The sequence below is a fragment of the Danio rerio genome, chromosome 3 (genome assembly GCF_052040795.2).
Source record: "Danio rerio strain M-AB ecotype USA chromosome 3, GRCz13ab, whole genome shotgun sequence".
Classification (NCBI taxonomy): Eukaryota; Metazoa; Chordata; class Actinopteri; order Cypriniformes; family Danionidae; genus Danio; species Danio rerio.
The window spans coordinates 6720728-6732866 of record NC_141023.1 but is presented as its reverse complement, the minus strand read 5'-3'; the positions used below and the strand labels follow the sequence as shown (position 1 = coordinate 6732866).

Here is a 12139-nt window from a genome sequence, read left to right as displayed (position 1 = left end):
TGGTTTTGACGCAAAAAAAAAACTACCTTCTTAAAAACCTAAAGAATTATCTAAAGTGACATTTTTGTAAAACAGTTATTTTATTTACTAGCTAATAACATTTTCATTATCTATAAAATGAAGCTTCTAAACCAAATCAGAGGAGCCTGATATATATATATATGTGTGTGCGTGTGTGTGTGTGTGTGTGTGTGTGTACTGCCCTTAGCATTTAGAAATACGTCAGTCTTCTTTGCATTAGCTACAGGACAGAAAGATTATTCAGCGCAGTGGTTCTCAAACTTTTTACACCAATTACCACCTCAGAAAGAAAGTGTGAAAGCAGATTTATTGCTAATAAGAGTATTTATGATTGTCAGACACTTTAAACATGATAAATACAGTTTGAGCATTAACACTGTACTGTACTTACAGGTAACATAATTAAAAATGTGCTTAAAGTTAAACAGCTGCTAAACTTAAATCTACAGCATTGACATATAGTAGCTGGAAATGTTGATGGAGATTAATATATATTACAATTACTACTACATTTTACTATAGTATTCTTTGTGTGGGGTACCAGCTGGAAATGTTATGTTTGTCCTATGATGAGTTGAACTTAAGACGTATTCAAAGATTGTTGTTGTGTTTGTGTTTATGTATTTATTGTCTGCTTAACATTAAATCTGAAATTATTAATTTACTGAAGCTGATTTCCTCCTGGCGCCCGGTGACCGCTGTAAGTCGCTGTTGCTGTGATCGTCCTCTAGATGGCAGTAGTACACAGCACACTGATAGCGGAGGCGCTAGAGGAAAAGCTCAGAACAAGCAACATTAAACTCGTGTTGAAGATGAGAAGAAACAAAGAGGCTACACTTCAGCTTTTATCAACTCTAGAGAGATTATTTAGCGAACACGACACAACTCCTGCCTTTCTTCATTATATCCTGGCTCTTGACTGTCAATTCCTCTGTGAAAGCGATCAGGAATAGCGGACTTTTACCGTGTTCATATGTAAACAGGTAACGTTGTGTTTCTCTCCTTATTTATTAGTTCAGATTCCTACTTTCTCAATATTCAAGTGTTTTTCTCTCGGCTGTGTTCCTCTTCAGTGTCGGTTTTCAGCTTTGTTTTTGCTTGGTTTTGGCCACTAACCTCTTTATTAAAGCTCTCGATGTAAAAGCTTCTCGCGGTAAAAGCACAGGTTATGATTCCTGTTTACTTTCACACATTCTTATACTTCAGGATTTGTCTGATCTTTATTAGCGGCAAATGAAATGCTGTGTTCACTCATTTCACCCTCATGGACAAATACTGCAGTCATTTATAGGAAATAGTGTAGTATAAACACAAAACACCAACACTGTACTACATTTACAACAACTATATTACAACACAGCACAGTTTACTGCAGTAAAAACTCATGTTTACTACAGTATGCAGAGCATTTTCTCATTTTACCACGGTTACTGCTGCATCATTCAATAACAGTTGTAAATACTATAATAAATAAGTACACTTTATTATAGTATGGTTGAAAAACACTTTAGTATTTACTATGAATTACTGTAGTATTTTTCATGTGCTAGTCATGTAATTCTGTACAAAAAGTGTAGAGTTATGTCTAACACATTAAATAATTTTATTTTCATTAATTGAGCTTACTAACATGAACAGTTAGTAATAATACATTCATTACGGTATTCATCTTTGTTAACATTATTTAAGTTAAACAAAGTTAGTTCATGTTAAATCTCTGTTCATTATTTAATGTTAACAAGCACAACTCTGGATTTTATTAAGACATTAGTAAATGTTAAACTATGATTAATAAATGATTTACAGATTTATTTGTACTTAATTATTGTAAATACATGAACTAATGGATAATGCATTGTTTTGTGTTTAAAATTGATGAGCTAAAAATAATTATTTATTAATTTGCTGTAAAAGTTGTTTGTATAATAATAAGCCGTAATTCACTAAATATATAGTCAGCAGCTCGTTGTGTTTTTCTGGTTAATTTTATTTTCATTTTGAGCAAGAATCAAAGTTTGGTCAGTGGTTTATCCATTTTGCATAGCAAAAAATTATGGTATGGTAGAGACGAAATGAATCAATGAATCAATGAATTTAAGCTGTATGGAGTTTAGCGGTCCACAGCAGTATTGAGATCAAACTGATCTGAATCAAGTCTTCAGTTGTGGACATGCCTATAGGCAGCAGCTTGTTCAACTTGTGAACCAGTTTCGAGCTGAAAAAGTATTCGTCACACAGAGCAGCAGAAATAGGAAGTTATTAATAAGTTAATAAAATATACAGTATGGCTAGTGCAAACATTCACATGACCAGAGCAGTTTAATCTGTGTTAGAGGATTAGAAGATTATGGCTGTATCAATGCTGCCAAACAAAACATTATTAATTTTATCATATATATTGTACACATCTTTTTTTATTACTTTATTTTAAGCAGTTTTACGTATATATTAGTGCTGTCAATCGATAAAAAAAAATTAACTAATTAATCGCACCTTTAAAAAAAAAATAAATCGCGATTAATCGCATTTAAAATACTGAAACTTGTAATTTTGGCTATTTAAATGTAAAATTAATGTAAACGCAAGATAAAAAATATTTAAATTCAAAATATAATTGTTTAATAGAATTTTTGTTTAACTTGTAACACAGATTTCTTCATGTAAACAACATACCCACAATAAACCATCAAGATCCTGGCTTGACAGCCATATTTATTACAGAAATTAAAACACAGGCATGTTAATGACATTTACATTTCAAAACAATCAATGCCAATAAAGAAAACGTTGATTTCCATGTTGGATTCTAAGTGGACTGCAAAAAATGCCAAAATACAGGAATTGCAGATTTGGAAAAAGAAAAATTATAACAATAAACTATAGAACACAAACTGTTGCACTCATTGTAAAGTTTTATTGCTGTGAGTTGAGAACATTAATTATAGAGTAGAAACAATTTAGCTTAATCCTCCTTTACATTCATCCAGTTGCTAAGACTAGGAGTATCCCGCAAGTGCACAGAGACTCCCAAATGGCCGCAAATGAATGATAATTTCTTGCTAACCGGTCTTTAAATACATTGCACACCCCTCTCGCCCCTACTCAGATACGTCGCTCACTCCACCCCTGACACCCCTCAACGGGCCTGACACAGACACACACACAATGCGCTGCTGACGTTTTGGCCCCAACGGCCTTCCATACTGGAGCGACTCCCCTCAGATTCAACACGCATGATCACGTTCATCAAATTTGCTAAGCGTCCTAAACTAAGCGTCCTAAAGTATTACTGTATTTCACAAGGATTCTGACACAACAACGCGAAGCATACGCTTTCGTTGTGTTTAATGAGGAAACACGCTAAACTTGGAGAGATCATGCTGAAAGGCAGAGTAATGCCCTGTCTTTGACAGCTCGCGACTTCACCAGACATTCTGAGTACATTTACATAAGACACCAATACTCCGATTTTAATATGATTAAGATAATACTCTTATTAAAATTCTACCCTGTAGCCTTAAAAGGAACCTTCCCTTAAAGTAACACCGAGTCACGAAATGCGGAGGATTGTCTTTCTGTTCGCCATGCGGTATCAACTTACAACAGAAGTCGAAAGTTAAAAATGAAACAACCGAAATTGAATGAAACTTTGGATAACTTGAGATGCGACTAATTGTTTTATACTGGAACTTGCCTTCAAAAAGTGCTTCCTTGGTCTTATCCACATTTCTTGCCTGTTAAACACACATCCACCACAACAGGAAGTAAAAAAACCTGAACTGCGTTAATTGTGTTAATTTTTTTAACGCGTTAATTATTTAAAATGAATCGCATGCGTTAACGCGTTAATTTTGACAGCGCTAGTATATATATATATATATACACACACACACACACACACACACAGAACAAGAACAAACATTGGCTCGTACTTTAGACAAACAAAAGACAATATGAAAGGCAACAACAAAGAAAAGAGACAAAATAAACACAAAGAAAAAAAAACACACACATCATAGTCACAAAACATGCAATCAAAACTTGTGAGGGTGTATGGCTTAAACCTCAGAGGGGTCATTGGATTGCTCTTGAAATGTAGATTTGTCAAATAAGTCAAGAAATTGACCCCAAGTTGCCCAAGTCTCTCCATCTGAATAGCAGACATCATATCAGAAATCCAGTTCTGGAATGAGGGGGGTAACGGTCATTTCCGATTATTAACCAATAGTCTTTTAGCAACCACCATGCCTTGCATTAAAGACGCTTGCACTGTTTGAGGGAGAGAAGATGTGTGTGTTTTTCTGGCAGAAAAAGTGAACCATAACAGGGTTCAACACTAAGGATTTTTTCTACTGGCCCGATTGGGCCAGCGGTTCAGATTTTTACTTGCCCGGCCAATATTTTCACTGGCCCCACCAAAAAAAAAGTTAATAGCTATTTCTTAGCCACATGTTTTTAATATTGTGTCAAAAATGTGTTTGAATCTAGAATTTTATATTTTTAAAATGTTAAAAAATGTATGAGCATATCTTTGCATTGTACCCACGTAAATGTTTGCTTCCAAGACATTATTTTAGCCTCATAAATTCATTTTGCTGTACTGGTTTTTACCAGGTTACAAAAAAACGACATGCTCACAACATCCAATCAGATAGAAGGAACCAGAAAGCAATATGGTGTTTACAACATCATTGAGAAGGCAGCATTTAAAGGCTTAAAAGCACAAACTGTTTCTCGATTCTAAGACTGTATTCATACGCAATTGACAAATAGTCGCAGACAAATTGAACTTTTGTGACAAGGCACTACGAATCGGGCCAGTAACAATTCTGTCTACTATCCAGAGCGCCTCGCATGCTGGCCCCGGGCCACCGGGCAGTCCTTATTGTTGAGCCCTGCATAAGCCTTGGAGTACCAGTCAAATATGCTGGTCCAGAATCTGTTCAGTAGGGGACAGAGCCAAAAGGCATGAGCAACCGTGTCCTCTGCTATCGTGCATCTATCGCACATTGGTGAGACCGTAGGAAAGATTTTATGGAGCTTGGCTTTAGTGTAGTGTAGATGATGTATGACCTTGAATTGAATCGGTTGGTGTCTGCTGTTGACTGAGCATGACTGTATTGAAGTCAGACAATTGTCCCATGTGTCTGCAGAGAGTTCGATTCCCAAATCTTTTTCCCAGGCAACTTTAAATCTAATGGAGGATACTGTAACACAACTTTCAAATGAACACACAAATTTAGAATTAATATTGTACACATCTTTAATATAAATACACTTGCAGTAGCTGGACTGAAACATCTTTTCTTCACAGCACATAAAATAATGTGATTTTTATTATTTATTTAATTTCCCACATGGGAACAGTAAGACAATGTAAAGAAAGACACAACTACAAGCTCATGTGCAAAGCTGACACTGTTTATCAGAGCACTTCATCTTTCTGGGCTTTTTAAAGAAGAGTGAAATATGGGAATCAGTCTAATTAAAGTTTCCTTCTGCTCCATCTTTTCTTTGAAAGTTTAATGGCCGTCAGCAACAGAATCATTTCTCATTGATTTCTTATTCTTATTTAACAGACAAATTAAAACTAAGTTTGTGTGTTTCTTTTCAGTGTGCACCACTGACAGGTTAAACCAGGGGTGTCCAAACTTTTTGGGCCGAGGGCCAGATGCAAAAATAACAACGTTGTCCCAGGCCAAATTTTTCATACATCACACACACACACACACACACACACACACACACACATATATATAAATAAATAAATATATATATATATATCGCAGTATATATCGCAGGGGAAAAAAATATCGCAATGTCAATTTTTTCCAATATCGTGCAGCTCTAGCATCAGCATGTGCTAAAGTCATAATAGATTTCCAATTTAATACACCATAAGTAACTATGAAGAGCATGTTGTTTTACCGTGAATTAAGTCATCAATAGAGCTTATAAAAGAAGAAAATCACACGTGCGACTAAATCAATTTTCCACTTCGCACAGGTCTATTTTTAGTCACAAATGTGAGTGAAATGGTCGCACTGTCGAGCTCTGTATCGACATAAACGATACTGGAAAATATTGCATCGCGTTGGAGAATCATATTGATATATCACCATAATCCAATATACCGCCCAGCCCTAAAATCCACCACTTTAAAGGGACACATTATAATCAATGCATTGTCTAAATATGTGTAAAAGCATCTAAAGGTAATGATGAAATGGTAATACGGTTGATTTTATACGACAAGTGTTTTAAAATTGATGATTGGAAGATCAGTGTACCTTGCTTGTGAAATGAAGTTTACAAAAAGACAACAAAAGTGATCATGAATGAAACTTTAATGGTGGCTTTCACTTTCTTAAATAATTAATTTTAAAGGCAGTCTGTTTACTTTTATTTCAGGCCTGATGGAGGAGACACGCCGTCATGGGAAAATCATAGAAAACTCACTGAAGAGAAAAGACAAAAACTGTTTCCCCTGCACTCAGTGTGGAATAAGTCTGGCAAGCAAACACGGTCTCAGAAATCACATGATGATCCACACTGGAGAGAAACCATTCACATGCTCTCAATGTGGGAAGAGTTTCAGACACCCCTCAAACCTTATTAATCACATGATGATCCACACTGGAGAGAAACCGTTCACATGTTCCCAGTGTGGGATGAGTTTCAGACACACAACAAACTTTGGTAGACACATGTTGACCCACACTGGAGAGAAAACACACAAATGTGATCAGTGCGGGAAAACATTTTTGATGGCTTCATACCTGAAGAGACACCTTCGAGTTCATACAGAGGAGAAGCCTTGTTCATGCACTGTGTGTGGAAAGAGTTTCAGAGATCAAGATGGTTTAAGGAGTCATCAGAAGATCCACACCGGTGTAAGAGAGCATATTTGCTTGGAGTGTGAGAAGACCTTTATTACGGCTGTAAAATTGAAAATGCATGAGAGGATTCACACTGGAGAGAAACCTTACACGTGTTCACACTGTGACAAGAGTTTCTGTCTGTTAGAAAGCCTGAAATCACATCAGAGAACTCACACAGGAGAGAAACCTTACAAGTGTTCACACTGCGACAAGAGATTCAGTTTATCAGGAATCCTGAAAACACATGAGAGAACTCACACTGGAGAGAAACCTTACATGTGTTCACACTGTGACAAGAGATTCAGTGCATTTGGAAACCTGAAAAGACATGAGAGGACTCACACTGGAGAGAAACCGTACATGTGTTCACACTGTGACGAGAGATTTATTGATTCAAGGAATCTGAAAAAACATGAGAGGATTCACGCTACAGAGAACCCTTGTAACCTTGAAGGTGTAAGGTCGCCATAGTCTAAGGGTGCTTTCACATCTGTAGTTCGCTTTATTTGGTCCGGACAAAGGGCAATAAATGATACATTGTTGCATCTTCTGCCGTCTTTGGGTCGGTTTTACACCACACTGCTGACTTTGGTCCGAACCAGCTGAAACGAACCAAAATGCAGTCATCAGACAAAATCCACATCTCTCATTGGCCAGATATTGTTAAACATAGTTCCTAAGTTGCTTATTGATTGGTCAAAATTCACGTGCAGGAAAATGCCAATGAACTCCCGCAAGTAAACAAACCGGCAGACACAAAATGTCGTTTTTAGTCTGGTGGGACGACTGCGCTGACTGATTGTATGCCTGCTTTAGACAAACTATACATTACAAGAATGAAGCGCGGCCGCGGCTGGAAAACAGTGTTTAATGCATCGCTCGTCACTTCAGGAGGAGGCATAAATTAATTTAGCTAATCTGCGACATGGTCATCTTGCGGAAATGAAACGATTTCATCAGGTAATGTCTTCCCCTCTCTCTTTCTCTGTTGGTAAACTGCTGTCAGCAAATATTTTTCCTCCATATCCCATAATGCACAGCGCATCGGCCTACGGCAGCTGGATTAGTCCAAAAGGTGCAGTACTTTTTGCGGTTGGACTTGTTTTAGTACGAATCATATTCTCACCACAAACGAATCGCTCCAGGGTTCGTTTAAAAGCGTACCAAGACCACCTCTTCAAGCAGGTCTCGGTACGCTTATTTGGTCTGCTTTTGGTGCGCACTCGAGTACGATTGCTGCATTCTCACCTGCCCAAACGAACCGCACCAAGAGGAAAAACAAACTCTAGTGCGATTCAACCAAACTAAATAAGGCAGGTGTGAAAGCACCCTAACAAAACTGCGTATCTGCTTTGATTCTTTTCAGATAATCAATTTAGACACGTGCAGTGAATTTAGCTCAGTTTTCGATATTATGATCAATAATAATGAGTTATTACTAATTATGAATATTCAGAATTAACTTGTAGTTAATTTAACAAAATAAATATAACAATGACTTCATGTCCATGGGAAAAATGGTTCAAAGACTGGGACTGGCTATCTAATTTTCAAATTCCAAGATGCATAAAGTCCTCAGATTTTGGAGAATTCAAAACAGTTCAACTTCATCACTTCTGTGATGCAAGTGAATGTGGCTATGGAACTGTGAGCTACCTCAGATACAGCAATAACAAGAATGAGACCGAAACAGCATTTGTTTTTGCCAAGGCAAGAGTTGCTCCACTTAAGCAAATAACCATCCCCAAATTAGAACTGACAGCAGCTACATTAGCATCACGTATTGATCGAATGTTGAAAAGGGAATTTTGCCTACCCTTGGAAAAATCTGTATTTTGGACTGACAGTCAGTTAATTCTCAAATACATAAACAATGAACATTCTAGATTTCACACCTTTGTAGCAAATAGACTCTCCATTATTCGAGATCTTTCAAACCCTTATCAGTGGAGATATGTGAAATCTAAAGATAATCCAGCAGATTGTGCATCTCGAGGACTAGATGCCAGTGCATTAACAGAAATGAAACAATGGCTACATGGACCAGACCTCCTTAAATTAGAGGAAGATCACTGTTCTAATATGCCTATCACCTATTCAGATGACCCAGAGGTCAAGAAACCTATTTTTGTCAATGTCAATGCACTAACTATAATGAATGAACAAAAACCTGATACAAACAAACTGGTTGAATACTATTCCCAATGGAACAAGCTCAGGAGAGCTGTTGGATGGATTCTAAAATTTAAGAACTTCCTTAAAGCCATCCTGAAAAGGAAACAGAAATCTAATAAGGTAATCCCTGATACAAGTTCTAATGTTGCACACCGAATAACTGAACCAAATTTATCTGTAGAAGATCTCAAAGATGCAGAAGAATCAATCATTCGATATGTACAGGAACAACACTTCAAAGAAGAACTCAAAGACATTCAACATGGAAATCCAGTTAAAAACAGAAGTGCTATTGCCAATCTAAATCCCTTCATTGACAACGGCTTACTCAAGGTAGGAGGTAGACTTGGCAAATCTGCAATGCCACTGGAAATCAAAAATCCTACTATTCTTCCGAAAAATTCTCCTGTTTCTAAATTAATTTTAAAACACATTTATGAGAGTTATGGCCATTTAGGAAGAAACTACATGCTTTCCAAGTTACTTCAGCGCTACTGGCTACCTTGTGCAAACAACATGGCAAGAAGTATAATTCATCATTGCACCTTCTGTAGACGTATTCAGGGGAAAGTAGGCAAACAAAGGATGGCAAATTTACCTCAAGACCGTATAACCCCTGACTTGCCGCCTTTCACAAACACAGGATTAGACTACTTTGGCCCTATGGAAATTAAAAGAGTTCGCACACATGTAAAAAGGTATGGAGTCATCTTTACTTGCCTTGTATCACGTGCAGTGCATCTAGAAGTAGCAAATTCTCTTGATACAGATTCCTGTATAAATGCTATAAGAAGATTCATAGCCCGGAGAGGCCCAGTTGCAACTATTAGAACAGACCAAGGAACTAATTTTATTGGTGCACAAAAGGAATTACAGGAAACATTGAAAACGCTCAAACATGAGAAGATTACAAGAATTTTGACTGATATTGGAGTAAACTGGATGTTCAACCCACCATCTGTAGCACATTTTGGGGGTGTATGGGAAAGATTGATTAAATCAGTAAAAAAGGTTTTATATTCTGTTACCAAAGAACAAATACTTGATGATGAAGGCCTGCATACAGCAATGTGTAAAGTGGAAATGATCCTAAATGACAGACCCATTACATCTATATCAAATGACCCTAACCATCTAGAACCTTTAACCCCCAATCATCTCCTTCAGTTGAAACGACAACCAAATTTTCCTCCAGGATGTTTCAAGAAAGAAGATCTATACTCTCGACGAAGATGGAAGCAGGTACAATATATTGCTGATCTTTTCTGGAAACGCTGGATTAAAGAATACCTTCTGTTAATGCAGAAGAGAAGTAAGTGGCAACGAATAAAGAACAATTTCTTTCCCGGAGACTTGGTACTCATAGTTGATGACACTGCTCCAAGAAATTCATGGTTAATGGGAAGGATCCTAAAGACTCTACCGGATAGCCAAGGTCTTGTAAGAGTTGCTATAGTGAAAACCAAAACAGGTACACTTCAAAGACCTATCCATAAACTGTGCCTGTTGGCTGAAGAATCTAATAAATAGACAGTAAAGACTGATTGAAAGGTTCATAGTATGAAAATGTAAATCATTAAGAAAATTAAATGTTTACCTCTATTATGAGCTACATAATTTTCTAGTTTAGAATTATTAGGGGCCAAGCACCGTAGGTGCGTAGGCACCTATTGCTTTCGTTAGTGTTCTTCTTCTTATTATTATTATTATTACTATTCTTCTTCTTCCGTTTCTTCCGCCGGATTTGAATGGCAGCCCATACAGGCGTATGCGGGAAAGTTGTATAATTTGGCACAATGATAGAGGCCAGTATTAACATTAATCAGGCCAATTATGAAGTCTCAAAATCAAACTCTCTAGCACCACCACTTGTCTAAACTTTCACGTATGTTTATCATCATAACTTTTGAACCGAATGAGCTACAATCAAAATTCTTTTTTTCCACTGATTCCTTGGCTCAGTCCGATTCAAACCCATTTGAATTGATTTTTTCGCGCTATTTTAAATTTTTCGAAAAACCTATTTGATCGAACTCGTCCTAGGCCGTGTCTCCGATTTTCACCAAAATTGAATCACATGATCTACAGACCACGCCAACCAAAAGTTATGGAATTCAAGTTGATTAGACCAACCGTTTTCGTTTAACTTACGAACTAATTTAACGTAGAACTTGCGAAAATGGACTTGAGGCGATATATCTGTAATGCATTCACCGATTCACACCAAACTTGGTGTGTGTTTTGACAACTAGGGTCTAAGGTTAATTGCGGAGTTTCGGCGCACTGCCCCCTAGTGGTCCGGAGATACTAAAAACTTGCTTTTTGGCTTATAACGTCTCAACCTTTCGTCCGAAACTCATGAAACTGGTCTCATTACATCCGGCAGAGCATGCCGAGTCGAATGATGTCTGATTTTCACAGGTCAGCCATTTTGGGCGTCTCCCATTTCGATTTTTGGCCAAAAATGCTGTATTTTACCAACACATTCACATATCATTACAAAACATGGTATACATCTTCAACCCCATGCCCTGAAAGTACTCAAAAACGTCTGGAGCAGCGCCACCTTATGGCCAATAGTGCTTGGCCCCTTAATTGCTGCTTGCAGCTATATTTATTATTGTTTTTTTTTACAATGTAAATTTGATGTAAATTGTAACTTTGTAGAATTATATTTGGCTCCTTAAGATTTGGAAATATTGTTATGATTGTGGAATCCCCAATCAGGGGCTGGATGTCGGAGCCCTGAATTAGAAAGAAAAGTAATGTATTTAATTTATTTTATTTTGTATTATTTTTGGCCTACTTTTTGCCAGCTGTTGTGCTGCCACCTATGGGGCATACTAGTCACTGCACTGTAGGAAAGCCAATATCAGCTGAACCTAATCAGCAAGAAGCATGCCAGTGGGGAGAGACACAGTTTTCAAACGCTCAATTGGAGGACATTGAGAATTTTATTGTAAGTTGTTTGTTTTGGAACATGTTTTGGAAGCAAGAATAAAAATGGATCAAAATTCAAGCAAGTGTCCTGCGTCTAAAAACATTACCTGCTGGGGACAGCG

General features: G+C 37.2%; 1 protein-coding gene across 1 annotated transcript; it reads left to right on the top strand.

Moving 5' to 3' along the window:
- Positions 1–803: 803 nt before the first annotated feature.
- LOC147845486 (uncharacterized) lies at positions 804–12096 on the top strand. Its single transcript, XM_087243825.1, has 2 exons — positions 804–1004; positions 6433–12096. Exon 2 carries the CDS (start codon positions 6438–6440, stop codon positions 7371–7373), a length of 936 nt encoding a protein of 311 aa, XP_087099951.1. The 5' UTR covers positions 804–1004; positions 6433–6437; the 3' UTR covers positions 7374–12096.
- The last annotated feature ends 43 nt before the right edge of the window (positions 12097–12139 follow it).